The sequence below is a fragment of the Fomitopsis serialis genome (genome assembly GCF_022376445.1).
Source record: "Fomitopsis serialis strain Sig1Antser10 chromosome Unknown B0H18scaffold_86, whole genome shotgun sequence".
Taxonomy (NCBI): Eukaryota; Fungi; Basidiomycota; class Agaricomycetes; order Polyporales; family Fomitopsidaceae; genus Fomitopsis; species Fomitopsis serialis.
In genome coordinates this window covers 62,104-89,454 of record NW_025955046.1, presented here as the reverse complement: position 1 = coordinate 89,454, position 27,351 = coordinate 62,104, and the positions used below count along the sequence as shown (strand labels likewise).

The following is a 27,351-nucleotide window of genomic DNA, read 5'->3' as shown; positions in this document are numbered from 1 at the left end:
GGCGACGCATGGGAAGGTAATGCCACGATGCACGCGGTTCTGCGCCGGCGGCGTGTTCTTAACTTGATGGAAGTCAGCCCAGAGTCTGCAAGTATAATGGACGGGATTCTGCTTACCACAGTGGCCATTGCCGTCTCCACGAGCTTCCAATTGAGCGGTGCGGGATCCGCGCATGACCGCCCTCTTTGTGTCCGAGGGAGTGCCCTCAGCGCTCGCTGCCATGCACTCCGGAGGAGATCCTGAGTGAAATCATGATTGTCACGGTGTTCGCCCTGCAGGCTCGGATCGTGACTAATCCATGCTAGCGCCCAAGAAGGCGGAGTGGCGAGGTTGATTTGGGGTGACTAAATGGAATACCCTCCACGGTCCGGGGTCCCCGACCATGGTGGCGTTTCCTCTCTCGGCGAACGACTTCCATTCTACTTAGCCCGAGGAATTCGAATGGATATTAAATATTGTACCACACGCTGTTGGATCATGTCACGGCGATGTCATGGGACACTAGGGTGGTATAACACTTGCCAAACACGATCGCAGTGCTATGCCGGCCTGCCTCCGCAAGACCATTTCGCGTCGTGGTACCCTGCACGGGCACTTGTCGCGCCCTGGGCTCATACCGCCTGTCCTGTCTGAACGGCAATGTCTACTGATACTCTTCCCGCCGCGAACACGGACGGGGCCGCACTACCACACATGCCAGAGGACGGTCTTGCCGACAGCAAGCCAGAGGTAACGCAAGTCGTTGCGGCAGCAACCCCCACGCGCCCAGGCAGGGATGCCTGGTTGGTGCTCGTCGGAAGGTATGTCTGCCACACTACTGGAGTGAAACTCGTTCGCCTGATGCCTACATTCTTCAAGCTGGCTTCTGCTCTTCACGACCTTTGGCTACACGAATGCGTTCGGTGTCTACCAGGACCTGCTCACGACTTCCAAAACATCCACACCGTCAAACATCAGCTGGATTGGTTCTACACAGCTCTTCTTCTTCAACGCGATGGCTCTTCCCGCAGGCAGACTTCTCGACAAGGGCTACTTCAGACAAACCATGGTCATTGGCTCCGTCCTCTATGTATTCTCGTTAGTATCTTCATCCGATTTGCTCCAAATCACATTGCTCACTCATGCCCATCGTGCGCAGGTTGTTCATGGTTTCGCTCGCTCATGTCTCCAGCTACTATCAAATGTATCTTTCCTTGGGTATTGGCATGGGCCTCGGCTCCGGACTACTATACGTCCCTGCTGTCGCGATCCAAGCCCATTACTGGAAAGAGCGCCGCGCACTTGCCATGGGAGCAGTGATCACCGGTGAGTATGTCGAGACGCGACTTTCTGAGCTACGTGCTGACGATGTCCGCTTCCAGGCTCTTCTGTTGGCGGAATCATCTACCCGATCCTGTTGAACCAGTTATATTTTGACAGGCAAATCGGGTTTGGTCCGAGCGTCCGGGCGACCGCTTACCTCACGTTGGGCTTGCTCGCCCTTGCGAATGGCCTCATGCTGCTCGGTCTCTCTACGAGCAATGCCAAGAGGAGCGCGCCACCGCCTCGTGCCTTCTCGCTGAAAGACGTACTAACGGATGCGACTTACATCGTCTCTGTTGCTGGGTGAGCCGTCGTAATTTCCTTTGCCGTGTCCGCTCCAAGCTAAAGGTGCCTTCCCAGGTTCTTCCTGGTATTCTGGGGCCTTTTCTTCCCGTGTACGTTTACAAAACGCACACAAGATTCTGTAAGCTCATACCATTCCAGATTTTTACTTACAGCTTTTCACGATCTCGCATGGACTGGATGCGACGTTCGGGTTCTACACTGTACGTCCCGCTCTGTCATCCAGGCATCCGCTTCGCCTCTTACTGCCCTCGCAGCTCGCCATCCTGAACGCCAGCTCCGTGTTCGGCCGCACGATCCCCAACATGCTCGCGGACTACTTTGGCCCGATGAACGCGCTCACCGCGGTGTCTTTCGGCGCGGGCATCCTCATCTTGGGCCTCTTCGGAGTATCAACCGTCGCTGGCGTCGCTGTATTTGCCGTGCTTTACGGCTTCTTCTCGGGCGCGGGTAGGTCTCCCGGGCCGCGTCCGCTCTCACACTGATCACTGACACCTCTGCTGCGGCTGTCGTCACCAGTGCTCTCCTTGGTGTCGCCGACACTGGCCTCCCTGTCTCCCCACCCGAGTCAGATCGGGTACGCCGCCCGTGTCCTCCGTCACGATCTGACTTGTGACTCTCGCCACGCACAGCGTCCGCCTCGGCCTCGCATTCTTCATTGGGTCCGTCTGCAACCTCACCGGCACGCCCATTGACGGCGCCCTTCTGACCGCCGGACCGTACTACTGGTACCGCCCGATCATATTCAGCGCGGTAAGTCGCCAGTTGCATATGGTTGTTGCATTCGGGGCTCTAGGCTGACGCAGTATGCCGCAGACTGTAATTCTCGTCGGTGCATTCGTTATTGGTCTTGGGAGGACCATGAATGCTAGGCGGCGCGATACGCCTTGGGTGTAATGCGTTCGGCCGCTCGATGCTTAGCAGCAGAGGTACCGAAATGATGTACATCATACATTTTGGAAGTCCCGTGGGCATCTCGATCATGCTCTATAAATACGGGGACGAAGTAGACTGCTATGTTCCTAGTCCTTATGTCACGTTATTCACTCTCAGAGACGCACCATGCGACTGCCCAGAGTACTCAGTATATCTTGACAGTGAGAAATATGGGGGAGAAATTGGGGCGGCAAGGCGAGCGAAACCGTAACCATGAAGCCACCGATAGACGTCAGCTACGTGGGCTCATGATTTATCATTGCGACAGTTGAAACGTTGAGCGCTGAACACTTGTACTAGATGTCATGAGATTATTTCCTCTTCTTCCCCTGTTACAGCTGGGACTTGGGCAGCGGAACTAACGGGCACCCAGATAGGGCTTTGATGAGCTCGCGAGCTGGGCGACATTGAATCAGTATGGCTGCCTGAGGCATACCGCACGCGATAGCGACTCACCCAATTCGTCAGGCGCCTCGTGAACGATCTATGTACCGTCGTCTGAGCGCACCGCATGCCAAACGGACAGAGAAGCGGTACTCACAAGGTGACCCGCGTCCACGCGGACATTGCTGGCGTTCTCAGCCCTTCTCCACACGGTTTCTTGTGTCATGGCTGTTCCACCAGTCCTGGTGCACGTCTCAACGATACATATACATCGTGCTAGGCAGAAACCCACGTCGCATTTGACTTGGCACTCATAATCCAGTGGAGGCTGAGCCCAGGAGGGATGTCCTTCAGGCCCGTCCACGCCTCATAGCACACGTTCCACTCGCAGTAGACAACGGCCTCGTCGAACGGCCGTGTCTTCAGGCGAACAGTGTCCGGTGCCCTCGCATCGCCGCACCCGACGAGCCCGTGCTTGACGAAGATGTCGATGACATCCGGGTGCCAAGCCTTCGCCACCCTGGACTGTGACAGGTCGCTTTTCGCATGCGCCCTTTGTAGGCACAATCGCGTGAGGATAAGCTGCTACGCTGGTCGGCGTGGTACGCACCTGGACGACCATTGACTCGGCTTCCCGAGCGCGCTCCAGAGCAGGAGGTTCAGCCCCTTTCCACGAGTGAAAGTCGGGGGAGTGATCATTGGTTCAACCAGGATGAGACGCTGGAATAACTCAGGTTTAGCTATTGCAGCCCGTATGCTGCGCCGCAGGCAGTGTGCAACACGTTGTGAGCATGACGAGATAGTAGAGGTAATTCGTAGTCACCTACAGCGTGGTTCCTCCATACGAATGTCCGATTCCGATGATCGGGCGTTGCTCAGGACGGGCCTCGATGTATTCTAGATGGAGAGGGAGGGATGCGGCAGAGCAGTGGGTAGGCAAGTAATGGAGGACAAAATTATGGATATCGCGAGTCTGATCCTGCCAGTCGACTTTGAGACCAGTCCTCAGCGACGTTCGAGAGAGACAGGGCAAGGATACGTACATACATCGCGCAGCTCTGCGTCGTTCAGGACGCCAGAGTCACCATGCTGCACGGACTCAAACGACCATATCTCGTCAATCAGCAGCGACGACACTGCTTGCGCGTGGCCAAACAGGCGGATTAGGGTGGGCTCCCAAATCTGAGATAGAGGGATCAATGTCGCCCATAGGCGTCAGCGACTTGGATCTAACCTGACGAGGCGAGCCAGTCGCGTGGGTCAGGAACAACGTGATGCCGCGGTTGCGGTGGTCGATTGGAGGACTCCGACGGACATAGCGATCTACGCAGTTCCACAGCGTGGCCTGCGACCGTCCTTTGTACTGTCTCTGCGCCGGTCCCGTCTCGAAATCTATCTTCGCGTCGATGAGTGCCTTTGCAAGGGATTTTGCGTCGACGCGCTCGCTCCTCGTCGCGTCTTCACGCAAAGGCGATGTAAAGGTGAGCGATCGTGGGCTCGCTGCTGGGACCAAATGAGACGTCCTTCTGTAGTTTGCTACATTCGCTGGCTCAGGGAGATTGTGGTAGAGAGCGGTGGAGAATGTCCGCGGCGGTACGAGAGGCAGAAGCGGTGGAATCGGGACTCCATTACTAGTAGGTTGGCCGTCGTATCTTGGGTAGCAAAGAGGCTGACTGGCAGGCATAGCGTTCGACGGTCGCAGATGGTCGCAGACTCGGAAAGACGTACAGGTAGTGATACTCTTCTCGTTCTATCCGGTGCGCACTGCTCACATGTTCTCAAATGACATAAGGTTCAGACAAGGATAACTATTCGTGCCAGCTTCTGACAATAACCACTCGCGGAATGCTCTGATGGATACATAGCATGAAACCTTTAGTTGCGGTATTCGCTCCAGGCTTTCTAATTTCAAATATCAATTTCTCATGCATCCAGGCAATTGCCTTCTTTCTTGATAGGATTCTCCGCGGCGGTGTCTGGAGTACCATCGGCAAGAACACTGTACGAGTCCTCCGAGTCAGTCCACACACTCTTTCACCGGTCGCATCGACAAGACTAGGGAAGTTGATGTACACCGTGCACTGGCATCATTGAGGGAACGTTGACTCCATATAGGACTAGATCCGGGGTGCCAGTGTGCGGCGGTGCTGGTGAGAGATGCTCAAGTCGTCGTCATTTCCCCGTATGTGACGCTTGGATATTCTAGTAACAACTACAACAGAGCGCTCGCGTCTACATGATGACAGTGTATACACCTTCGCGCATCCTTTTGGGGGCTGCCGATTGCTAATCCGTGAGCTCAATCGAACCGACACTGCGACCAATTAATGCTAGCGACGATCATGTGCGTGATCCGGGAGTCATTAATTCATTCTTGCCTTCAGGTATACTGACAGATGCTCACAGACGGACCGAAGGAACTGCTTCGGCCTCGCGTTCAGGCCCGAAACACTCCGGACTAAAGTACGTAGTGATCTCTGCTTTGTCTGGCTTCGCCGCGAACGCGACATAAGTATGAATGCCTGCATGTACAGAAAGCGGGCGGTGGGTGCTGCGTGGAAGGGCACTCTCAGAGCAGTGTACAGCGGAGGTCATCAATTCAAACACTCACAAGCTTCCTCGTACAAAGTTACCGTATTGTTGCTTGGCGTCTTCCAGTCCGATCATGGCATATGTCATCTCCACGGCACGAACAATACATTCGTCGTCCGGACAAAGATGCCGGACAGGTATGTATACCTTCGGAAGTGGAATGGTACTATCGCCACGAAGCTCGAAGTAGAAGAGGAGGCCACTGGTAGGATGACGCAGACGCTCCTGGGCGACGTCCGGCTCGTCTCCGTCAGGGAGATTGGAGAAGAGGAGCTTCCAAAAGGCACTGGCCATCTTGAGCGCCGAGGACGTCGTACGTGTTTCTTGTGTGCCGCCCAGTGTCATGTGGTGTCTGAGGTTGGAAAAGGAGGCCCGAGACGTACGGACATAGACCTTCAGTCGATTCTCGCGTGAGGGGACACAGTCAACGGCGACAATATCCACAGAAGGTGCGAGGTGGGCGGGGAGAGAAGTAAGGAATTTGTGAAGGGTGCCCCACGCAATCATCAGATTCGGGAGGGGGTCGTGGGGTATGCTTGAGAGCCGTCGGACAACAGCAGCCACAAGTTCCAGCTTTGGGACACCGAGGCTCGATGCGCGAGCTTCGGTCATAAAGTAGGCCTTGAGATGTAAAGACTGGGGGCCAAGATCGAATCCTGCTGCTGAGTGAGTGAGACATTGTACGCGAAGGAACCCGTACTGACCAACGAAGTATCGTGAGGGGTGTTTGGGAATCCTCGCAGCATTTGGCACAGCAAGCTCCTCTGCGCAAATTAAGCACCAAGTCAGGTCAGCGTCAACTAGCGAGAGTGTATCTGCTAGCTGCTGGAAGACCCGGGGGCAGGCTCGATGCTTCGATGTCGACTTATGGGATCTATGGCAAAACGTATCTGGGGCGACCTTCCCCTCCCGTAGATGCAGGACAACTCGATCGGCGAGTGGTCGTCTGTCATGTACGAGGGAAAATGCTGGTGCAGTGGGCTTCGGTCGGTACCTTGTCCACTCGCTCCCATGGTGAAGGGCGAGCCGATGGATGGCGAGGCGAGATAAGGACTCGTGCCAAACTCGGGGCAGACAATAAGGTAAAACATAGCCATATAGGCGGATTGCACGGAAGCGGGATAAGCTGACTTGGCCAACATCCGCGCGAAGGGTTCGCCAGTCGTCTTCCACCAGAATCCAGTCTCCACCCTACAAGACGACGTCTGGCAACCATGTCATGAATTGCGGTACAGTGGCAGTCTATAATGCAACATACCAAGCCGTAATCGTCAGGCATCGTGTCTATGTATCGAGTCCTGGATTCTATGGTCATAGAGAGCGCAACAGATTGCAGATCCAGTGAAGGACGAGCTACGAAACAGGGATGTTAGTACAGAGTGTGCTCGAAAGGCATAGACTAATACGTACTCTCGGTGCGTGTACCACGCCTCTGGCGGCTTTCTGTTCGTACATCATGATTCCTTGCCTACTGCAAACGCTGGAGTCGCTGACACCGCCGCACATGAGATCATTTGATTGCTCAATATCAGGTTCAGTGATTGCAGTCCAGAAGAGCTACAGCAGGCTTGATTGGAACGTGAGTGTTGTAGTTGCGCTTCTTCCCATATGATCATGATGTGGATGAGCATCCGTAGGAAATGACGACCATGAGATCTTTCCTAGACACAGAATGAAGGTTACGTACCCGTCTAGCATAATCAACGTGTTCTCGAATGGGCATAGAAGTGAGCATCTGTCTCATCTGCAGCCGCAATCCCAGCTTGTCTGGTAAACTTGACACGAGTCACAGCTGCGCAAAAACACCCGGCGTGCCCAGGTATCATCATGCAGACTACCCGTGTCACGCAGTTCGGGATATTGGACTTGTGGCAACGGATATCAGTACTTCAATCTTGGCGCGGACACTTGAAGCTTGACAGCTAGGTCCATATCGTTGGGCCCCGCGCCTTTCAAACACACATAGGCGGAGTCCAACGGGTTTGATATGGGATCACGCCGGGCGCAGCGGAATTTGACGGCCAGGCTGAGCCAGGCAGCCGCGACCTTGGCTAGGCGGCCCAGGTCGAGCGGCACAATGTCCGGATCACCAAATACCAACGTCCGACGACCCCCGCTCCTATGCGCACTTTCCGTGCGGGGCCCAACGATATGGACCTAGCTGGAAGCTTGATGTTAGGAATCTCCGTAACCGTAGCAGTCGGTCGAATGAGCTTACATAATGAACCACCTGGGCAGCGAACGTCGGCCCGTGGAAGCGGCTCGCTGCCGGACGTGGAGAGCTCGCCTGGTCCATTATTGTAAGTTCAAGCTCAAGTTCCGTGTAACAGGTGTCCGGGGGAAATGCACACGCATCCTCCGGCCCTACGGTATCACTGGCATTATCATGTACTGTAAGTATCTACATAATAGGCCTGTGTGCTGCCATGCGGTGCGCTCGATCGCGAGCACAGTGCCAATACTTGACTACGTGGAATCCCCTCCTCCTCTGCAGTGGTGGGATTTCCGAAAGCCCGTCGAAGTTGACTCGGACATGCCGGTTACGACACGGCAACTGTACTTACTCAGCCAAAGCGATCCAACCTGTGGGTTGGATTCCCGAATCTGGGTGCCAGCGCTGGCACCGAGTCCCCACACCTGGCAGTGGAAGATGTCAATGGTCGTCGCCTTCTGACGAAGCATGTTCCCGTGGTCCGTCAGTATTGGTGAGTCCCGGATCTTGTGCCCACTGGCAGTTCCACCTCTTGCCCACGAAGCGCAAAGCTCAGTGTCCTTCTGATGTTCCGGAACGGTGATATCACTGAGTGCCTACCAGGTGCCTGCCAATGGATGCCAGCGGCGTACTCCGCCATGTGAAAAGATTGGTGGAAGCTGGCCTCCCGCGCGGCGCCAGAGGCTGAGCCTAGAGCTATTTTCACACAGACACTGCCTGGCACAGAGCATCTACACTCGTAGTTTGGTCAGCCGTGTCCTGGCGATAGTAAGATTGCTTCCACAATTCGCAATCTAATGCAGTTTCACTTACGAAGCGGCTGTCGACTTCATTAATCATTCGTCAGGATCTGGCAATGACTGATTAATGCGCTTCAGCCCATTGTCACTGTCGCATCCTCGTCGGCGATAGCCAATTCCCTCGTGAAATGTGTACAGACGCTCTGTTGTCGTACTCAGGGATGTCCAACAGCGTATGTAGCTGTGTGAGGATTGACAAAGGAGGTTAAACACTACGACGAAGCCACACAGCAGAAGGCGACGTACTGTGATCTTCTGGGCTCAATGGGTCGTATACGGGATCCGGTGCAGTACCACCTACGGCCTGGCATATGCCTTCTCGTTGTCGGCCCTTCAAAGCTTCATCGCTGTAGACAGGTCATTATGGGTACTTGGTGCCGTACGGTTTCATAGTCGACCTGTGCATTGGTATAGCTGCCCTTCAGGAGTCTTAAGTTGTCTACTGCCTGCTAACCGAGTCGACCAGTGTCACGTTATGAAGGGAATGCAATCTCTGTCCTGGCTTGACCCTAGCATAACACAAACCTCCCCCGCGGACGTCCGCTCCTCGTACTCGCTGTAGCTTGGTCTCAGATCATCACTGAGACATCTCTATTCCGCCGAAAACGTCCACGAGAACATCGTTCACATCACCATTGACTATCCCTTCGTATATCTTGCTGACGTCGAGATCAATGGTGCCCCGATCAATGTCAATGCCTCGACGCATACTCAACCCGAGGCCACGTCTGACCCAGCGATAGAGCTTCTGGGTGCCATGCCCAAGCAACTCTTCGGCGCTGCCATCCCGGAAGTATGTGTCCCTGTTCGAAATCCAGGCAGCTGCCAAAGACGCAGCGAGCGTGGTGTGGAACGCATGACCGTTGAAGGAATACATGTCCGAGAGTGCCTGCGCTACAAGGAAGGTGTGGACATCAGCGAGCAATGGTTTGCACATCGTGTGGAACCGATCCTTCGTGTCCAACCACGAGGTCTCGCCGAAGCTCGCTTTGACCTGGTCGGCCAGTATCGCACAGAGCCGGTCCATTTCGGGAGGAGGCAGAGGCGGGGTGATCGTAGCGGAGAGGGTGTCGTGAAGGTTATCGCCCAACTTGACGAAAAACGCAGCGTACATTGCGCGAAGGTCCGAGGCTTGACACACAGAGAGAAGGAGATTCGAAAGAATCTGCAATGGTCGTCAGACTGCGCCTCTCCCGGCACAGATGATGTGTGTAACGAACCATCTGGACGAGCTGTACCGCCGTCGCTGTGTACCTCGCTGAGATCATTGCGAGCGAGTTCACGGACTGGTTATGCATCTCCGCAGGCTGGACGTGGTTGGACACTGTGTTCGCCACAAACGACAACTCTGCCACCACGGTCAGGAGAATTTACGAGCAGCACGAGCAGTCCAATACGTACCCGCTAGATAGGCAGCGCACGCCATATCGAGCGCCTTCTGTCCATAATCGAAGCTAGGCTCGTTCGCCGCGAGATCAGGAGCGAGTCCCCGGTTCATGCTCGGAGAGCCGAGCTCGACGAGCTGGGCGTATGCAATCCTTCCTAGACAAGCAGCGTTGAAGCGACATACATATATCGAGCTCTTATAGGACCCACCAACATGCTGCAATCCAATGCGTACTTTCTCCATCGCGACTGTTAACGATGTTCCCTGGAAGTTTCCGCCGCTGATGTTTCCCCGCTCGCCCTTGCTCACGTCAATGATCGGATTGTCCGTCGTCGAATTTATTTCGATGGTAATCGTATGATGAGCGCTCAGCAGCTCTTCGACCTGCGGTCCAAGCCATTGCGGCGCAGTTCGCAGGCTGTACCGATCTTGCCTGAGCCTCTCGGTCGCATTACGTTCGTCGTAGCTTTGGACAAGCTTGCTTCCAGATAAGGCATTCCGTATGTTCATTGAGACCTCCACTTGGCCAGGATGGGGCCGCGCGACCTCGCTGATGAAGGGAGTGAAGCTCTCCGCTGTTCCCAGAAGCACTTCGACAGACATAGCCGTCGTCGCCTGCGATAGAAGAAGCAGGAAATGCGCATCATGCAGAGTGCAGGCTGCAACGGCGCAAGACGGCGCAGTTCCATTGACGATCGCGAGTCCTTCTTTGGGAAGAAGTTCTAGAGGAGTTAGCGAGCGACGACTGAGAGCGAGAGGGGCCGTTGTCAGAGCCCGGCTCGACCTGGCCACAGAGAGTCAGTCTTCGAAACCTCTCATGCTTGTCACGCACCAACCCTTCTCCGTCCCATACGAGGCAGTGGTTGTCTCCTGTGAGCGCACCGGCAATATATGCCAGAGGTCCGAGATCGCCGCTGGCACTGATAGTTTGCCTGTGACACATGGACCACGAGATTGAGAATCCGGAGAAACCACGGAAAAATGAGTAGATGTGCAACAGGTACTAGATGAGAGACGGACCGGAGCGGAGGACATGGTATAATATTCTCCTTGAGGAGCTGTCCCAACGATTCGATTACGCTGAGCCTAACGCCTGAGTGTCCTCTGACCAGGGAGTTCATCCTGATCGCTATGGCACCTAACGAAGGTGTGTAAGCATTCCATTCTTGCCACACACCGTGGCCGCTAGCGTAACAGCTCACCTTTCACCCACTCTTCTGGCGTGATGAGGCTGCTCGCATTCAATGTATGGAGATCTTGGGCATAGGTTAGAGACCGTATGCCGACAGCTAGTGGCACCCCGTCTCCCTCAGATTCCTGCCGAGGAGGCGGCAGAGTTATCCCAGCTTGAAGACCTTGGATGAGTACGCGTTGCAACTTGGGAACTGATGTAGTAATGCGAGTACGGCTATCCGTCGGTGACTTGTAATTAGTGAATGATTCCTCTAGAGCATCGGTATAGACACATACGCTGACATCGTGAAGACAATCATGGTGTCGTGCAGGCTGGATATTTAATAATCGACGCGGCAACACTGAGACACGATACTCACCGCTGCCTCCAAATCCGGTCGTCGTGCCGTACATACTCCCTGCGCCGGACAGTGCTGATTGAGCCACGAACTGTGCAACGATTGTGGCTGCGGCGTCCACTTTTGCCAGAATGTCTTCCGCCGTCGTCAGCTCCGGGACAATGCGAAACCTGTAAATAGAGTGTAAGCATACATGACATGCTCGTAGAATTGAACAAGTGAGCTGCCTTGAGAAACCAGCAAGAGAACAATATTCCCTTGTTGGGAAGTTGAAATAGAGAAGACACGTACCGTGACACCGCCGCCACAGCCGCCACACTGAATGTGCGACCGTCGACGACGGGTACTCGAGAGTTTGTCCTGTAGTCTATTAGCTCACGCCAGTGAACCTGGACCACATCGAGATGCCTTCGAGGGGACGGGGTGCTTGACAGGCGCGACATGGCTGCTGATACGTAGGAGTTGCGAATCAAGTACAAGTGGGCCGTTAAATACTGAACCGCGCGCTTTGCTCGGAGTCGTGGCCTCGCAGTCAGTATACAGTCGATTATAGCATGGGGCGAGGAATCAGAATGCAATCAGACATCGTAACTAGGAACCAGCGCCTCTTGTCATCGCTGACAACCTGTTCAATTTGAAGTTCTCAAAAGGTTCCGTTATCTCCATAGCCGCGAGATTCGTACAAGACTTCTCCCGCTTTGTCAAAGGTATTGGAGGCATACCGGGTAAGTACTATCGGCCAATCACGTAACTCGGAGAATGCGGCTGGACTCACACTGTGCTAATATTGCTCCTACTAGAGTCTAGTAGCCTGTAGGTGTACTAGAAGCATCAACTCTCGATTAACTCGGCGCCTTAACTCTACAGAGAGTCAGTTGAACGAATCGTTGGCGGCGGATGTACCAGTGAAAAGGATATCGAAGCCTTAATCGATTAATCCTTCGAGCGACGGGTCAAAATCACAGGCAAAGATCCCCGCGTCGTCACAAACGAGTCCTTTAGACTGTCTAGCCACTGCCTGCTATCATATCCCTCGGGGAAGCGCATGTCAAAGGCTTGGAGAAGGGATGCCAGCATGATTCTCATCTGCATGAGTGCGAGCGGCTTTCCAATGCAATTCGCTGGCCCTGCGGAGAATGCCATGAACGCGTTCGGGGTGAGGACCGTCGCCACGTCGTCTTCGCCTTTCAGCCAGCGCTCCGGGAGGAATGCGTCTGGGTCGGGATAAAAGTACCGCGGGTCACGGTGATACACGTAGGGCGGCACATAGACAGCCGTACCCTCGGCGATGAACATGCTGCATGCGAAGGTCACATTCACAGCTACTCAATGCAGAGGATAGAACTTACTCGGGGCCAAGGAGGTGGCCGCCACTGCCTGGGGTGGGTGCACGCTGTAGCGATGTCGGCACCGAAGGAAACAAACGCAAGGTTTCGTTACTGTTACGATGGTATCAACAGCCTCAACTTGTATGAGCTGGAGAAAATGGCTCACACTACCGCGTTGAGGTACTCGAGTTGCGCAAGCTTGGCAAAGTCCGTCGGCAATCCGGTTCCAGGAGTGAATGTGGCGTCCACTTCAGATCGTAACCGCTGATAACACGCTGGGTGTTCAATAAGCAGATACAACGCGCTGCTCAGAGAGAACGCAGTCGTGTCTGAGCCTGCTATGATCGCTGTGACGGCGTATGTGACCAGGACTGGTAGGGGAGTTGGATCATTGTCGATTTTTTCCTCGTCATTCTGCCAAGTGAGATGTACCATATGAGACAGACATCTGACAGGTATGTAAGAACGTCAAGCTTACGAGGTGGTAGAACAAATCGTCGTGTATGGCACCGTCCTTCAGCCGCCTCAAGACCTGCCTGTGAGCAAACTCCCCAACTCCCTTCATTTGCGGTGGGAGGAAGGGCAGTTTCATGACCGCCTTGAACGACCATGGAATATGGCCCGTAAGGCTTGATAAACTACTTGCGTGAGTAAACTCCACCTTTCTGAATAGTATATACGATCCAACATACCGTAACCCATCCTGAATGGTCTGCAATAAGCCGTCCTTGTCACCATCGCGCAGAAACTCGAACGGACCACCGAAGCTATTGTCTCGGGCAGTGTCATTATAACACAGCACGGGACCTCGAGGCATTTCCTACTTACACAAAGTCCCCCATGAGGTCGAATCTACTGCCTATCAGTGTCATGGCTAGCGCGAAGTCCGCAAGAGGGCTTACGAGAAGAAGTTCAGCCATTTTGACATATCTTCAGGTACACTCGCATCGTGAGTCACAGCGGAGGGACATTTTGCTTCCAGCATCTCAACCAATTGGCCCACGCGCCGAATGAGAATGGGCTCATACTTCCTGATAGATGCGCTAGTAAAACCGCGATTCCACACCCGCCGTGCATCCGCATGGATCTGCTTGTCGCGAGCTCCAACGAGATCGCCTTTCGCAATTCTGGCAGCAGTCTGTCCATGATTTCCGGAGATCCGGCGTCCATCCCACACTACAGAGAATGTCAAACATACAGACGACTGAAAGATATCGGGACGTACTTGAACCCTTTGGCATGCCATCTGCACCGAGGATGGAAGGAAGTAATTCGACGTCCACAATAGATAGCACGTTCGGCCCTTCAGGAAGATGCGCATCAGTGATCAGGACGCGGTATAAGACTAGGACTGCTCACCCAGGCGAACAATGGGACCGTACTTTTCATGCATCTTCTTGAAGTAGTGATGTTGCCTTCCCCGAGCAGCAACGAGCACCAGGTGAAAGTTCGAAAACCTGCTGATAAATGGTCCCGGATACTTGTATAGCGTGTGCAGCGGTGAGACCCGATATATGGCGATGGAACAAAACAAGGCAGCATAGAAAGAACAATAGCCCGCGAGGATGGCAAATGGCGTAGAGGTTGAGGATAGGGGTGACATGATGACTGGCAGGACCGGGAATAAGCCAAGTAAGACACCGAGTGAGAGGACATCCGTCGGCTCGTACTTCTTGAACCAATAGTGCGCGACCTAAGATAGAACTTTCAGTGATCACTACAAGGATAAGCAACGTGTGGGCGACCAACCAAAGCCAGCCCCCCGACCGACAGTAGAGGGCTAGCCATGTTCGCTAAAGCAGTGGTGAAGCGGTCGGCAAACATGTCTACTAAGACGATACGGAGACAAACGGCTCGAATATCTCGTTGCGTAGATACTTTGAGGTGGTATTTACAAACTTATAGGCTGCGGTCACGGCACTGAACCTAGAGCACTGGGCGGTTATAAGAAAATCGCATGAAAGTAGAGAGAACACGAAACTCGTACCGTGCGAACGTTGCCTTTCCTCTAGTGGCTTGGTTTTATTTAAGTATTTGCCGGAGTACATTCCCTAGGAGAAGGCTTCTTTGAAGACGAAGAACCACTCTGTCGGAATATGGTGCACCAACCTTCTCCCTCTGAGCGTTCCGTGCACATGGACACATGTACAGTCGAGATGGCTAACAAGACATCAGTCAAGATATGATACGGGTGCCCCTGCGGGTGATGCTACACTTCGAATTGGAGCTCCCGGGCACTGGACTGGCCATATCCAGGAGTATCGCATACCCAGGCCCGTGGAAGGCGCATTCTTCGTGACACCGTCCAGACGCTGGGGCGACGTAAGTGGCTTGAGCACTGGCTTCCATCGATACGGCGACAGCAGCCTTGCCACCCCGTCGCTTCGCTTCCCAATGCGTCCGGTCACCGAGTCAGATGCAATTCTGCGAAGCCAAACCTAAGAAGGTCCGGCCTGTAACTTGAGGTTCTTGTCAGAGAAAGAAGTCAAGGGTCCACTTATAGCGTCACAGGGCGTACTCGCATTGACATCGAAAGATCAGGGTTTCGTCCTTCAAGGCAACGTTACACACGCACTGGCGTGAGCTATCCGGCCCAACTACGACGAAAGCGCTGTTCTACGTTGACAATCTCTGCGGCTCTACGAGTCACATTCAGCAAAAGGTTGAAGGAATGCGAGCGCTGAGACCTTCGTACTAAAAATTTCACGATGCTTTCCATCGCTGCCCATGCTGCCGCATATGGAGTCGTGGCCTCGGCCAACCCTAGAGTCTCAGCGTGTAGAAGCACTTCAAGAGGTTCTCCGCTTGACTTCAACTTGCAAGCTTGAACTCGAAGTGGATAACCTTCCGCCCGGGTCGTCAGAGCACAGGGTCCAGAGCCTAATGTTTGCTCGTCGTCGCGAACAGGATACGGCCCTCCTGCACGCCGACGCCGTCGACCGCATTGAGACCCGATGAAGCAATGCGAGAGCAGGTCTCTACTCCTTGTCCTCGCTCATGCTGCATCAGCGGCGCGTTGTTTTTGCTGCTCTCCTCTTCCCTGGGCGCTTGATGTCCGACTGGAGGTCGCGCTTCATACCTTCTCGAACACCAATGCCTTCCATGAGCGCGATGCAGTGTTAGGGCATGCTTAAGATGAACTCGTTGAGTGAGATGCCGTCTGTCCCATTCATACTGGACGTCACGATGTAAAGGATCCGCCCGAGGCCCCGGAAATGTTCTTAATCATGAACGTCATCCATGAACCGGACAAACAGTACTGGTGAGTGACAATGTATCAATGAACGGTATGCTAGACGAAGACAGCGATAGACGTACTAGAGGAGATAGCCGCGGCGGGAGGAGATACCCCTGTCAGAATGCGATTTGCGGCTGTTGAGTAATGTCATTGAACAGCAATTTCCCGATACCGGGACTGAGCTTGATCGAGCTGAGAGCAAGCTGCCAGTGAGAGGTCGTTTGGGGTGTGACGCGTCTGCGTCAGTTTCCGTGCCTCCTATTCGGACCGCATGAGCCTAGTCCCCCCTGGTCAAAGATACAGAAGCTTGCACATACAGGTCTGCGGCATATATCGACCCTCCGATTTCCTCGGCAGTCTTGTAGTCGACGTCGTCGTGCCGCGTTGCTCACTGTGCGCTTCGTCAGTGGACTCTGCAATATGGTTCGGTCCCGCGAGAGTAACCTGTACTCATCAGTCATATGCCGTTGTGAAGACGCTGCATGACATCGATGTATACTTACCATACTTATGGTATTCGTGTACTCATCGAGGCGTCGTAACTGTCGTAGCTCACTGACGCCGGTGGTAGAATTAGATGCGAAGGCGCCTGTCGGAGGGAGACATGCACGTGCACGTGATTTTGGGAACAATCTACTTTGAATCTACTTGAGGACGTCCTTTTATGCATATGCCACAGAACTGAACGGCTCTTTGAAACTTTGACAACACAGGCTACACTGCAATCGTTCGTTCCGATATCATCTCCCTCGAGCTCTTGACCGGTGACCGCTCGTCCGAGGATAAATTCAGAAAAAGTCAGACTGATCTCTCCACAACAACGACAACTCATCCACGTACTCTTTACCATCGCGAGGCTCCGGTGAGCGTGGATTCGGGCGAAGACGTCACATTCTTGGTTACCCACTTTACTAGAGTGCCCAGTCCTGAAGCTTGATCGCGCTGCTCGGTACGAGATGTAGGAGTTGTGTCGGGCTCTGAGCTTCGCGCCACCTACTTACCTACAGCCGCGCCCAGCCGTCCTCATCTTCCCCGCGACGTTCGCACTGCGCTGGCCGGTAGGTATCACCTCAAGGGAACCCATACAGCCATCTGGGCAGAAGGAACGCAGACAGCTCAAACAGTGAAGTGCGCCACAGAAACAGAGTCATACTGGTACAGCATGCACAGGTCATGATATAGAAATATCGAAAGCGATGCATTGGAAGACGTACATTATGTATCTAGGTACTTGAGACAGGTGTGCGCGCAATGCCACAATACTAGGATATGTATGGCCGCCGCGAGATCTGGTTATACGGATATGTAAATGAACGACGTTTTGTCTTCTCCCGCCCCATTCTCCTACATCTACTTCACATTAATCCAAGCCGAATCCTCTACAGTCCCACCCATCTACTGTTGCGCCTTCTCGTCCACCGTGCTCGCGCTCGCGCTCTCGTGGTTGCCCGGCGCCGCGCCGCGCTCCTGCACCTCCACGTCGTGCTCGTGCATGTGCAGCTTGCTGTGCTGCGGCTCCCGCCCGCCCGCGATCGCACCCCGGTCCTCGCGCATGTCGTCGTGGAACACGCCGCCCCCGCCGCCCGCGACAAAGTCCAGGCCGACGTAGTCGTACGCGAACTCGCCCATCTCCGTGTCGTCGATCCCGAGGATCTCCGCCTCCTCCGACGAGCGCAGGCGCAGGCCCGGGATGTAGTGCATGACCCAGAGGATGACCGTAGTCATCACGAACGAGTACGACATGCCCGACACCGAGTCCGCGAGCTGGTACCCGAGCTGGATCCAGTGGTGGTCGAGCCAGCCGCCGGGGATGACGGCGATGTGGTCGAAGCCCGCAACGCTCGCCTGCGCGAACAGGGCCGTCAGGATGTTCCCGACCACGCCGCCGATCGCGTGCGAGGCGAAGATGTCCAGGCAGTCGTCGTACCCGAAGTAGAACTTGAGCTGCGTCGCGAAGTTGCACACCGTGCCCGCCATGAATCCGAAGAGCACAGCGGCGGGCGAGCCGACGTACCCGGACCCAGGCGTAATAGCGACGAGGCCGGCGATCGCGCCGGAGCAGAAGCCGACCGTCGACCACTTGCGTTCCAGGCGATAGTCCTGTCATGGCGTCAGCATCTAGTCAGGCTTTCGAGCAAGCTGTACGCACCCAGAGCATCCAGGTAAGACCGCCGACGGACGCAGCCAAGTTGGTGACGATGCACGCCTGCACCGCGCGCAGGTTCGCGCTCAGCGCACTGCCGCCGTTGAACCCGAACCAGCCGAACCACAGGAAGATCGTCCCGAGCACGACGTAGCTCGTGTTGTGCGGCTTGTACGCCAACCGCTCCGTTCCGTAACCCCTGCGTTTGCCCAGGTAGATCGAGATCGCGAGCGCCGCCGTACCGCTCGAGATATGCACGGGCGTGCCTCCCGCGAAGTCGAGCCCGCCGAGGATGAAGGCCCACCCGGAGGAGTTCCACGTCCAGCACGCGATCGGGTCGTACACGATCGTCGACCATACGAACACGAAGACCATGACCGGGCCTAGCCGCGCACGCTCGGCGAACGCGCCGATCGCGAGCATAGGTGTGATGGCGGCGAACATTAGCTGGAAGACGCAGAAGGCGATGGATGGGATGCGCGTTGACCCGACGGAGGGCTTCTCGAGGACGCCCTTGAGACCGAAGTATTCTGAAAATCAAAGTGAGGTTAGCATGGTGTATGCGGTCAAACGCAGGAGTCGCTGAGCGTAATCGACTCGGACGTAGCCGCATTAAGATGCTGCCACCTTCGCGACGCCAGAACTAAGCAACCGGTACTCACGGAGGTTACCAATATAGTGATTTGTCGCGGTGTCGCTGAAAGCTAGTGAAATCTGTCGTGGTATCGTCTGTCAGCGGGCACATTCGTGCGTTTCATTTGCGCGTTCTTGCTCACCCCCAGAAAAACCACTGTGAAGGGAAGGCTGTCAGCAATTGATCTTACAGGCGCAGAGAACGGAAGAAAAGTCGACGCTAATGCTGGAATACCGGCGATGTACTCTTCCTACGCCGCATATGGAATGACAGGCACCGCAAGCAATTGAATGTGGACCATCAACGCACTGTGGGCCATTCCTACGCCTGCATGGCAGTGTGAACCAACGCGTCACGCCACCCTGAAACACGAGATGTGTGGGCGGGTTTTGTGGCTCACGCCCGACAGCAGTAAGCGCAGAAATGGGGGACCACAGGTAGACGGAGGCGGGAAGCTCGGGAGGACCACGGTGTGGGCAACTCAGCATCTCGACAGGCGTGTCAGAGGCAGACGCCAGGCATGAGAAGCGGCGGCCTCGTTGTGCACACCCCCGAACTGCTGAGTCCTCGGTCTCCGTGAAAAAGCACGCTGCGCGAGCAGGCCGACGTTCAAACGATGCGTAGAAGCGGGAATGAGACAAGACACCGCATATACCGAGGTTTTGGTGATAGACCGAGTGATTTCGGCGCATATACCGAGGGATTTCGACGCATATAGTGAAGCGACCCAACGCCAACAATATGGAGGCCGGACAGAAGAAAGGGATGCACTCACTTGAAATGAAACCACCGCGAGAGTCATCATAGACATCCAGATCATACTGAGTGCGTTCTTGCGGCGGAGGAGACCAGAGTAGAAGAAGCCGACGCCGGGAATCATGATCCAGACGAGGGCGGTGGAAGCGAGGACCCAGGCAATGTCGCCGAGGTTGTAGACAAGGTGGTGTCGCTGCTGGGATCGTACCACTGAAGGTCGCCAGCTGCGTGAAGATCAGTACAAGGCTCGCGTGAGTCCACTGAACGCGACTCACAGGCATCGTAGGTGACGTTGACCATAGTTGCGACGCCAGAAGATGTGTGCGTGCGGTCGCTGTCGGGGAAGGGGGAGGGGGGTCGCGCGCGGCGGCTGACGCGGTGGGCGGGCGAGGGGCGAGTCAACGACGACTTCGGAGGAAGAAGAGAAGGAGGAACGCGTCCGCGCTGCGTTCATAAATGGTGTCCGGCCTGCCTTGGCACTGCGACGTAGGGCGGGGGCGCTGCTTATCGTCCAATGAGGGCCCGCCCGGTTATCTCCCTGCCACAAACGCCCCCACAGATCTCGCAGCCGTAATCCTCCCAGGCCATGTTCGGCCCAGGAACGCGCGCGACGCTTCCCCGACGGGCGTACGAGCGGGGCCCATGCTGTGCTGCGTCCTTGCTGTGCGTCGCGCGCGACCAACGCGGCGGCACAAGGCGGAAGGGAGGGTGGGAAAAGGATGCGGACGCGGACTCGGGCGGGCCGACGCCTCGATCGCACCAGCCCGATGCGCCCCGATCTGGCAGATTCATTACCATAAGCAGATGTTCCTGGATGCTCCCCGCCCCTTCCGCTTTCCCTCACCCGACGGACGACCTCCACGCGCTCACATCGATTGACGATCCCGTGGCTATCATCGACTCGCACCCTGCGCTCGTCGCGGAAGCCTCGAGTACACCACCCACCTCCGTTACGCTGACTGCAGCTGACTGACTCGGAACGCTGTCAAACCTGTCGTCGCATTTGTCGTGGTGTCCCAGTGGCCCACTTGGCTGCCTCGGTCGTTGTCATTTGACACCGTTCCTGTGCTGCGCACCTACATATGCAGATCAAATACTGCAAACGGCCAGGCGCCGCCGCAGTCCACTGCCACTGGCAGACAACTGCGACAGTCGTTAGTACGGGTGCCGCCGTCACGGTGTGGCTGACTGTACGTCGTTTCAGCCACCTCCTCCCTGCCAACCAATACCAATTTTGGCCATCCGTATTCAAGCTACTGTTACTCTTAGCGGGTTCACTAGTACACCCTGTCGCATTTGGTACCAGCAAGCGCATATACGTACCTGCTCAGCGTCCGCCGGGCGGCCCCGCCCGATCGACCACCACCCACCGCGACCACGGCAGTTCGGTTCTCTCCGTCCATATATAGCCCGGCGCGAGAACCACCCGCCGGTGTGGCGCATCAGAGGGCGTCGGGCAGGAACGTCGCCGGGCCCGGTGCGCGCAGATGGACAGATCGTGATCTGGGTTCCGCGATCGGTGCGCTGCGAGGAACATTCGGCGTGGAAGGGGGCGGGTGTTCTAGCGTGCCGAGGGGTGTGGGGTGTGTGGAGCGTGAGGCCGCCGGGTACGTCCGCGCGTGCGCTCACTCGTACTGACGGGACTCTGTGTGGCAGGGACCAGCTCCAGGCGAGGGCCAGCTATGGCAGTAATGGCCACTACAATGCGGCTCAGGTCCGCCCTGGTCGTCCCTCGCTCGACTCGATCTCGGTCGACACCGCGCGCGCACCCACCGAGTCCTTATCTCGGGTACCAAGGCGTCATGAAGTTTGTGGCGTCGAGAATCCTCTTCCTATCTCTCGTTCTCCCCAACCAACTCTCCGTCGAGCCGGCTCGTATGCATGGCCGAGTCCGAGTGCGTCGGCTCGGGGATGGTCCTCGTCGGCCGTGCATACCTCATCGGCGCAAAAGTCCAGCTTGAACTTGAATCCATACGCGACATATCGGCGTCGTCTGCAACTTGCTGGGATCGTCCTGACAGAATGCGCATCGGCACACTCGCATTTCGTCGGTGCGGAGCTGCTTCCGTTCGCTGGGCCGGCCCGCGCCGTATACTATCTGTGTACATACCACGTAGGTGACCCGGGTATACTACAAGGCGTTGTAGGATCACTCTCGGCGACACACCGGGCTACCTACCGGCGTATGGCTGTAATACGATGGGTCTTGATGTCGAGCTGCGAGCGCTCCACTTCACACACAAAGCTGCACAATGGCACGTTCTTGCCAGACTCCCAGGCCAGTGCCACGCACTCGCAGTATCATCGGCGGTGTATTGTTGGGCTGTCGCGAGGCAGTCTTGAAACGCAACTTCTCGGACAGAGGTGTAGATCCCCGCCGAGCGGCCTCCGTCACATCACTGCAGAACTCTTGATGACGTCTTGAAAAAGATCGACAAGCGAGAACCTTGTATTCTCCTCCAAGGGTTTGGAGCTCACCAGTGCATATACGTCTCGCGACGCCCAGATAGGAGTTCAAGCGGACGACCGTGGTAAGCAGAGGTTCATCACACTTGCAAACTCTGGGTTGACTTCTATCTCCAAGTAAACGCGCCGAAAAAGAATTGTGTGCATCAATTGTCTTGTTATGCACCGCCTCTTTCTGGCGCGCATACTAGTGTTGTGAAGTTTGCTCGCCACGACTGGATCCTTTCTATCCTGCTACACGAACCCGTATCAGAACGAGCATGTACTCTCCTGCTCCTACTGCAATGGATGTCCTAGTCGTTGGTGGTGGCCCCACAGCCCTCGTAGCAACGTATATGCTGCTAAAGGCCGGGGTTGTTGCACTTGCAGTAGGTTCGTTGGTCACTTGTGCATGTCCCCGAGCAGAAGCTGAGTAAACCATGATTTAGAACAGTACGATAAAGCGGCACAGGCCTCGTATGGAAGGGCATGCATGCTCTACTCTCGCTCCGTCGAGCTCCTTGACCTGATCGGAATGTACGCTCGGATTGCAGACATAGGATTCTTGGTCAAGTATATGCTCTATTCACTTAACAGTTATTTTTTGCTTGACCGGCGCTGTTCACAGAGAGACAATCACTTTCAAAGATGGCAAAGAAGTACCAGCACGAGGGTGGTCCTTCGTGCGCGACGCTATCGCAGGCAACACCTTCTTCGAATTCAGGTGCGAAGTACCTCCTCTTACCATCATCATGGTCACCTCTCAACTCCCCAACAGCTTCAGTGTCAGGCAAAAGTACCTTGAAGCTGCCTTGAGAGAGGCCATACAATACATCGACCCGACTGCCCTCCGAGCTCCCGCAAAACTCATCGACTACTCTATTGATCCAACCGCACCGTACCCCGTACTTGCGACAATACAAGAGGATCAAAGAACTTACCAAGTTCGCTGGTTAGTCCACACCGGGTGTAACTCGCCCTTCCGAAATAACAACCACTCAATAGCAGATACCTGGTAGGAGCTGACGGGGGACGCTCCACCGTCCGTTCCATTTGCCGGATCCCGTTTCCTGGAACAAACTCAAATCATCGTTGGGTGCGCATGGACGCTGTTGTGCGCACGGACATGCCGCATAGCAGGAGGGGCGGCGTCGCGATCGAATCCATCGAGCATGGCAACGTTCTCTGGACCCCGATCGATAACGGGCGCACTCGGATCGGCTTCGTCTGCCCACAACATCTCTTCGGTCAGAATGGGGAGTCACCGACCGCTGAAGTCATCATGGCGGAGGCCAAGAAAGCCGTCCGGCCGTTCACTCTGGACTTTGTCGAGCTGGACTGGTGGACGGTGTACGCGATCGGGCAACGCGTGGCGGAGACGTTCAAGGACGGGCCGGTCCTTCTAGCGGGCGACGCGGCACACACGCACTCCTCCGGTGCGGCCCAGGTCAGGGTGCTCTCACTGTAACGCGTGCCAGAGCTGACCCGACGAAACACTGTCCCTAGGGCATGAACACAGGCATCCACGACGCGACAACCTCGCCTGGAAGCTCGCCGGGGTGCTCAAGGGTGGCTGCACGAGAGCGTGCTCGACACGTACGACGCCGAGCGCCGCGCCTCCGCACAGTACCTAATCAGCTAGATCGCGACATCGCGTCGCTCATCTCTGGCAAGATCCCCAGCCACTTCCGCGCGCCACCCGACGCCGACGTCAACTCGTACCTCGACGAGGTCTTCACCACCAACGCGTCCTTCACCGTCGGCCTCGGCATCTCGTACACGGAGAACGTGCTGAACCGCCGCGCCGGCGCGAGTGCGACGCCTGCGGCCGCGCTCCTGGGCCGTCGTGCGCCAGACGTCGCGCTCGTCCTCCCAGGCGCCGCGTTCCCGCGACGGCTCTACGAGCTGATGCCGTACTCTGGGCGGTTCTGGATCCTCGTCTTTGCCGGCGCGCTGGAGGCGACACCTGCGGGCGCGCGCTGAACGCGGCGTGCGCGGGCAAATACCTCGCACTCAAGCAGGCGCTGGATGCGCCAGACGCGTTCACGCGCACACGCGCGCCCGTGTTCGCGTTCTTGACGATCCCGCGTGGGGAGGGTGCGCTGCAGTCCGCTGAGACGCTGGGCGAGCAGCCGTTGGGCATCTCAGCCTACGACGTGACCGGGGATGCGTATGCAAAGTATGCGGTGATGCGGCGGAGGGTGGCTTGGTCGTCGTTCGCCCGGACGGCATAGTCGGGACCGTGGCCCCGTGGGGCGACCGGGTATGGAGAGCTCGAATCATACTTCGCGAGATGTGCGGCCGTCGGCGAACGCTGGTCAGCAGGCGGTGGCAGGCTCGCAGCTGACGGTGGGGGAGATATCGCTCGAAGGCCATGAGGAGAAGCTTGATATCGCCAGGGCTCCCTTGCTGTAAAGTGCAGCTACGCACTTGTCGCCCGATGAAGTTGCTAGCGACCCAGGCTGTGTAGCAGGGTTAGCCGAAGACTACTGGCGGGCTCAAGACCATCGACCATCGCACGTCTCAGAGTGGCGCAACTTCCAAGTCAGTACTTGCCTCGAGTAAACTTGCTGTCCGGCTCCAGACGGTGGCCCGATTACATGGTGTACCTCGGCTTCTAGAGCTATCTGGGATACCACATTTGTCAGCTTCTATTGTCTGTATCTCTACACGAGCCTGAGGTCACTCAGGATAATGGCCACGCACCTCGATGTAGCACTAAATATTAATGTGTATGGATCCACACCTCTGACAGTGCCACTCAGGGTCGGTGCGAGGAATGTGTTGTGTTTTGTGTGTGCTTGAGCGAGGTCGGTGCATGATACCCCATGCGGTACCTCTACTTACATCCATCGATATCTATGTCTCGACGGCAGCCCAGCATCGTTCAGGGCAATGTCCCAGTATGCCGGCGCGTGTGTATTCTTGTATTCTCCTGATGTAAGTGATCAATACATCTTGTCGAATCTGCTGTACTAATTGCCACCGGTAGTAAGAGGACCACTTCATAGCGGAGTATACGGTTCATGTATCAATCCATCGGACGACTTGCAGAAAATGACCACCACCAGCACAATTGAACAGCGAGTGACTCGGACGTGAACAGCAAGCACACGTTACAGATGCAAGATTTTCTGTGCTTGGGTGCGACGGCTACGATTTTCGAGCGATGACGGGCCGGGATCTTGGGTGCCGTCGGCTCCCTTTCCGCGTCTCGTATTTCGTACCAAGGATATGTTCTGTGTGAGGTCGCCACTTGGGCCAGAAGGCATGGACCTCCACCGAACACACTAGGGGCAATGGCATCTCGGGTTGCTCCGTGAGCTCAACAACGTCGACAGGTCTGTCGGACCTGTAGTCGCGCATGCTCGACGCACAAGAGCCAGGCAGGTAGTCAAGCACGACGCGCTCGAGGAACCGTAGTCTGTCGAACCGTGCATCGACAAGCACATCCAGTATCCGCGACCCCCGGTCGTCCGTTGTCAAGATGTGAAGCTCCTTCAACATGGGGCAGACGAGAACCTCTGTCCCACCAGCCTCCACGTCATGCTGCGATGGCAAGGAGAGCGCCTCGAGAACTGCCTTTAGGCTCCAAGCACATACAACCAAGGTCTCCAAGTTGCACATGGAACCGAGCATGTCGCGTAGCCCAGACGCGCGGAAGCTGTTCATGGCATGCAAGGTCTCCATGACCCAACATTCGCGAACACTCTGGAACGGCGGCGGCATAGTGGGCGGTATGACCCAGTGCATATCTCCGATGTCGTAGAAGCACCAGTCGTCCGGATCACGATGCTCCTTCGATGCCACACAGTCGAACGATACGCCGACGTGATCATCTGTTGCGGTCACTGAGCAAAAGTCTCCCTCCTCATCAGGTCGGATTGACATTCTTGTCCAGGCCCGAGAAGACAAGTAGTCGCGCAGGCCCGAAGATGCCATGGTCTCCGCGTTCAAAGTGTCGCAGCCAGTGAAGAGGAGTGCTGTACTTCTGGGGATGGCCATATATAACATGATCGCGCGGACGCTGGAGCAACACATCCCGTGAAGTGCGAACCTTTTCAGCTTCCGCAGATGTAGGGGAGACATTAAGGGCGACGTCCCATTCGAAGAATCCGCGCCAACTTCTGATAAGGAAAGGTCCGTAAGCCCAGGGGTAGATGCAAGGAGGGCGGAAAGGCCACAATCGGTACATCGATGTATGTGGAGATGCGTCAATGTAGGGAGTTGGAATGTGGGCATGCGGGCCATGCGGGAGAGAGATAGATATCGCAGCTGTGGATTTTGACCTCCAAACAGGGGTACGTCTGTTGCGGTCACCTCCGTGTGAGTATCATCCAAGTACAAGGACTCCAAGCGGGGAGCGGGGAAGTTAAAGACGATGTCGAGATGCTCCCACGCATGTCGGCAGTGAATGCGTCGAAGACGTGAAGTGAAGTCGGGCCCTAGATCAGTAATGAAGCTACTGAGATTCCCTGCGTGCCCGTGGTGATCGACTACGAGGTCGACAGGGAGATCGCGAGCACGTTCCAGGAACATGGTTGCCGCACGGCTGAAGATTTGACGTCGGTCCATCCATCCTGGGCTGATGTTGGTCCACAATGTCGGCGTACCCAAAGCAATCGCCCTCCAGTACCTGCATACCGAGCTTATCTTGGCTAACTGAGTGAGTCCCAACACTGGGTAGTCCCATGATATGGCCGTTTCATCGAGATACCGAGTGCGCCTGGACAAAGCATCCTCGAATATAGCTTTAAAGACTTCCGGTGGCATTCGGTGTATCGGCAGCATGGTGTTTTGTCGACTGTGAATCTCAGCAAGCATGAGATGCAAGCTCCTCTCGGTTTGAAGTAGCTGCAACAGGCTTTTGTTAGAGAAAGGCGAGGGTCATGAGTGAAGCTAGCGAAGGCTAACCGACCTCTGTTGCACTGCAGTCACAGATGAGTGTCAGATACCCCGGAGAAGACGCGACATAGGCGTACCTGAGCTGATCATAATCTTGTCTACATCGGAGAGACAGGACATCGATGGCACATGAAACCGTCTGTCCATCGCCATTGGCGTCCACGCACGGATACCACACCATGCCTGCTTATGCACGATTTGAGTTCTTTGCATCATCAAGACTCGCTCTTTTGCTCACCTAGTGCTGTCTAGGTCGTGTCGTCTGTTCTGCGTTGTATAACAAGCGTCCACCGAGAAGAGGCAGGGTAGGGCGCAGAAGGATGCGAAATAGTGGGTCGAGCCTTAAGGCCCCATTCCATGTGTGTGCATCTTCAAAAGGCGCCTTCATCGTGTGGCTCGACAGCATCGGACTTCCTGTGTTTTGACGCCATTCATATCGCAGAGTCCGCAGTGC

General features: G+C 55.7%; 10 protein-coding genes across 10 annotated transcripts; 3 read left to right on the top strand and 7 right to left on the bottom strand.

Annotated features, from left to right (window-relative positions):
• Window positions 1-463: 463 nt before the first annotated feature.
• Window positions 464-2,816, top strand: B0H18DRAFT_663061 (major facilitator superfamily domain-containing protein). Its single transcript, XM_048039024.1, has 9 exons — window positions 464-800; window positions 859-1,077; window positions 1,139-1,305; window positions 1,362-1,605; window positions 1,663-1,697; window positions 1,747-2,055; window positions 2,125-2,182; window positions 2,238-2,358; window positions 2,422-2,816. The coding sequence occupies exons 1-9, from the start codon at window positions 640-642 to the stop codon at window positions 2,500-2,502; spliced, it is 1,395 nt and encodes a 464-aa protein (XP_047889084.1). The 5' UTR covers window positions 464-639; the 3' UTR covers window positions 2,503-2,816.
• Window positions 2,817-2,873: 57 nt separating this feature from the next.
• B0H18DRAFT_1086810 (Alpha/beta hydrolase family-domain-containing protein) lies at window positions 2,874-4,609 on the bottom strand (the record flags this gene model as incomplete). Its single annotated transcript, XM_048032094.1, has 8 exons — window positions 2,874-2,938; window positions 2,998-3,025; window positions 3,083-3,167; window positions 3,218-3,478; window positions 3,536-3,682; window positions 3,753-3,915; window positions 3,969-4,107; window positions 4,160-4,609. The coding sequence occupies 8 exons, from the start codon at window positions 4,607-4,609 to the stop codon at window positions 2,874-2,876; spliced, it is 1,338 nt and encodes a 445-aa protein (XP_047889083.1).
• Window positions 4,610-4,962: 353 nt separating this feature from the next.
• On the bottom strand, window positions 4,963-6,950 carry B0H18DRAFT_1030282 (tryptophan dimethylallyltransferase-domain-containing protein). Its single transcript, XM_048030022.1, has 6 exons — window positions 6,776-6,950; window positions 6,383-6,722; window positions 6,222-6,362; window positions 5,537-6,173; window positions 5,330-5,476; window positions 4,963-5,255 (listed from the first exon to the last, which is right to left on the bottom strand). Exons 1-6 carry the CDS (start codon window positions 6,830-6,832, stop codon window positions 5,225-5,227), a joined length of 1,353 nt encoding a protein of 450 aa, XP_047889082.1. The 5' UTR covers window positions 6,833-6,950; the 3' UTR covers window positions 4,963-5,224.
• A 1,844-nt stretch (window positions 6,951-8,794) lies between these two features.
• Window positions 8,795-11,891, bottom strand: B0H18DRAFT_1198384 (L-Aspartase-like protein; the record flags this gene model as incomplete). Its single annotated transcript, XM_048036099.1, has 10 exons — window positions 8,795-9,694; window positions 9,750-9,877; window positions 9,931-10,071; window positions 10,126-10,700; window positions 10,753-10,848; window positions 10,937-11,045; window positions 11,119-11,147; window positions 11,193-11,301; window positions 11,470-11,618; window positions 11,740-11,891. 10 exons carry the CDS (start codon window positions 11,889-11,891, stop codon window positions 9,107-9,109), a joined length of 2,076 nt encoding a protein of 691 aa, XP_047889081.1. The 3' UTR covers window positions 8,795-9,106.
• Window positions 11,892-12,381: 490 nt separating this feature from the next.
• On the bottom strand, window positions 12,382-14,564 carry B0H18DRAFT_957826 (cytochrome P450; the record flags this gene model as incomplete). Its single annotated transcript, XM_048042627.1, has 10 exons — window positions 12,382-12,745; window positions 12,798-12,887; window positions 12,943-13,190; window positions 13,255-13,414; window positions 13,469-13,543; window positions 13,605-13,628; window positions 13,679-13,952; window positions 14,002-14,079; window positions 14,136-14,469; window positions 14,526-14,564. 10 exons carry the CDS (start codon window positions 14,562-14,564, stop codon window positions 12,382-12,384), a joined length of 1,686 nt encoding a protein of 561 aa, XP_047889080.1.
• Window positions 14,565-15,862: 1,298 nt separating this feature from the next.
• Window positions 15,863-16,577, bottom strand: B0H18DRAFT_662804 (uncharacterized protein). Its single transcript, XM_048039023.1, has 5 exons — window positions 16,523-16,577; window positions 16,332-16,405; window positions 16,187-16,272; window positions 16,095-16,127; window positions 15,863-16,035 (listed from the first exon to the last, which is right to left on the bottom strand). Coding segments are annotated over exons 1-5 (219 nt in total). The 5' UTR covers window positions 16,524-16,577; the 3' UTR covers window positions 15,863-16,010.
• A 613-nt stretch (window positions 16,578-17,190) lies between these two features.
• On the bottom strand, window positions 17,191-19,752 carry B0H18DRAFT_1030225 (ammonium transporter AmtB-like domain-containing protein). Its single transcript, XM_048030021.1, has 4 exons — window positions 19,567-19,752; window positions 18,820-18,871; window positions 18,164-18,687; window positions 17,191-18,114 (listed from the first exon to the last, which is right to left on the bottom strand). The coding sequence occupies exons 1-4, from the start codon at window positions 19,669-19,671 to the stop codon at window positions 17,410-17,412; spliced, it is 1,386 nt and encodes a 461-aa protein (XP_047889078.1). The 5' UTR covers window positions 19,672-19,752; the 3' UTR covers window positions 17,191-17,409.
• Window positions 19,753-20,629: 877 nt separating this feature from the next.
• B0H18DRAFT_1030222 (uncharacterized protein) lies at window positions 20,630-21,668 on the top strand (the record flags this gene model as incomplete). The annotated part of the gene is made up of 5 exons (XM_048030020.1): window positions 20,630-20,744; window positions 20,801-20,935; window positions 20,957-21,422; window positions 21,444-21,474; window positions 21,504-21,668. The coding sequence occupies 5 exons, from the start codon at window positions 20,630-20,632 to the stop codon at window positions 21,666-21,668; spliced, it is 912 nt and encodes a 303-aa protein (XP_047889077.1).
• A 350-nt stretch (window positions 21,669-22,018) lies between these two features.
• B0H18DRAFT_1096271 (FAD binding domain-containing protein) lies at window positions 22,019-24,226 on the top strand (the record flags this gene model as incomplete). Its single annotated transcript, XM_048032449.1, has 8 exons — window positions 22,019-22,078; window positions 22,132-22,385; window positions 22,442-22,565; window positions 22,621-22,716; window positions 22,771-22,944; window positions 22,998-23,439; window positions 23,631-23,930; window positions 24,011-24,226. The coding sequence occupies exons 2-8, from the start codon at window positions 22,274-22,276 to the stop codon at window positions 24,224-24,226; spliced, it is 1,464 nt and encodes a 487-aa protein (XP_047889076.1). The 5' UTR covers window positions 22,019-22,078; window positions 22,132-22,273.
• Window positions 24,227-25,058: 832 nt separating this feature from the next.
• On the bottom strand, window positions 25,059-27,186 carry B0H18DRAFT_662681 (uncharacterized protein). Its single transcript, XM_048039022.1, has 4 exons — window positions 27,136-27,186; window positions 26,975-27,083; window positions 26,911-26,920; window positions 25,059-26,846 (listed from the first exon to the last, which is right to left on the bottom strand). The coding sequence occupies exons 2-4, from the start codon at window positions 27,076-27,078 to the stop codon at window positions 25,146-25,148; spliced, it is 1,815 nt and encodes a 604-aa protein (XP_047889075.1). The 5' UTR covers window positions 27,079-27,083; window positions 27,136-27,186; the 3' UTR covers window positions 25,059-25,145.
• Between the last annotated feature and the right edge of the window lie 165 nt (window positions 27,187-27,351).

What these genes read in the sequence shown, in the direction of transcription:
- B0H18DRAFT_1030282 (XM_048030022.1), bottom strand. Translation starts at nt 6,832, where the DNA reads ATGACCATAGAATCCAGGACTCGATACATAGACACGATGCCTGACGAT. An exon ending in TGCCTGACGATTACGGCTTG is followed by an intron (nt 6,723 to 6,775) that starts GTATGTTGCATT and finishes CATGGTTGCCAG; the next exon opens with ACGTCGTCTTGTAGGGTGGA. An exon ending in GCAGTTCCTTCGGTCCGTCT is followed by an intron (nt 5,256 to 5,329) that starts GTGAGCATCTGT and finishes GATCGTCGCTAG; the next exon opens with CATTAATTGGTCGCAGTGTC.
- B0H18DRAFT_662804 (XM_048039023.1), bottom strand. An exon ending in TCGATATATGCCGCAGACCT is followed by an intron (nt 16,273 to 16,331) that starts GTATGTGCAAGC and finishes CGGTCCGAATAG; the next exon opens with GAGGCACGGAAACTGACGCA. An exon ending in CTCGATCAAGCTCAGTCCCG is followed by an intron (nt 16,128 to 16,186) that starts GTATCGGGAAAT and finishes GCATTCTGACAG; the next exon opens with GGGTATCTCCTCCCGCCGCG.
- B0H18DRAFT_662681 (XM_048039022.1), bottom strand. Translation starts at nt 27,078, where the DNA reads ATGGTGTGGTATCCGTGCGTGGACGCCAATGGCGATGGACAGACGGTT.
- B0H18DRAFT_663061 (XM_048039024.1), top strand. Translation starts at nt 640, where the DNA reads ATGTCTACTGATACTCTTCCCGCCGCGAACACGGACGGGGCCGCACTA. An exon ending in CATGGGAGCAGTGATCACCG is followed by an intron (nt 1,306 to 1,361) that starts GTGAGTATGTCG and finishes GTCCGCTTCCAG; the next exon opens with GCTCTTCTGTTGGCGGAATC. An exon ending in CGGCTTCTTCTCGGGCGCGG is followed by an intron (nt 2,056 to 2,124) that starts GTAGGTCTCCCG and finishes TGTCGTCACCAG; the next exon opens with TGCTCTCCTTGGTGTCGCCG.
- B0H18DRAFT_1030225 (XM_048030021.1), bottom strand. Translation starts at nt 19,671, where the DNA reads ATGATTCCCGGCGTCGGCTTCTTCTACTCTGGTCTCCTCCGCCGCAAG. An exon ending in TCACTATATTGGTAACCTCC is followed by an intron (nt 18,688 to 18,819) that starts GTGAGTACCGGT and finishes TTTGATTTTCAG; the next exon opens with AATACTTCGGTCTCAAGGGC. An exon ending in GTCTTACCTGGATGCTCTGG is followed by an intron (nt 18,115 to 18,163) that starts GTGCGTACAGCT and finishes ACGCCATGACAG; the next exon opens with GACTATCGCCTGGAACGCAA.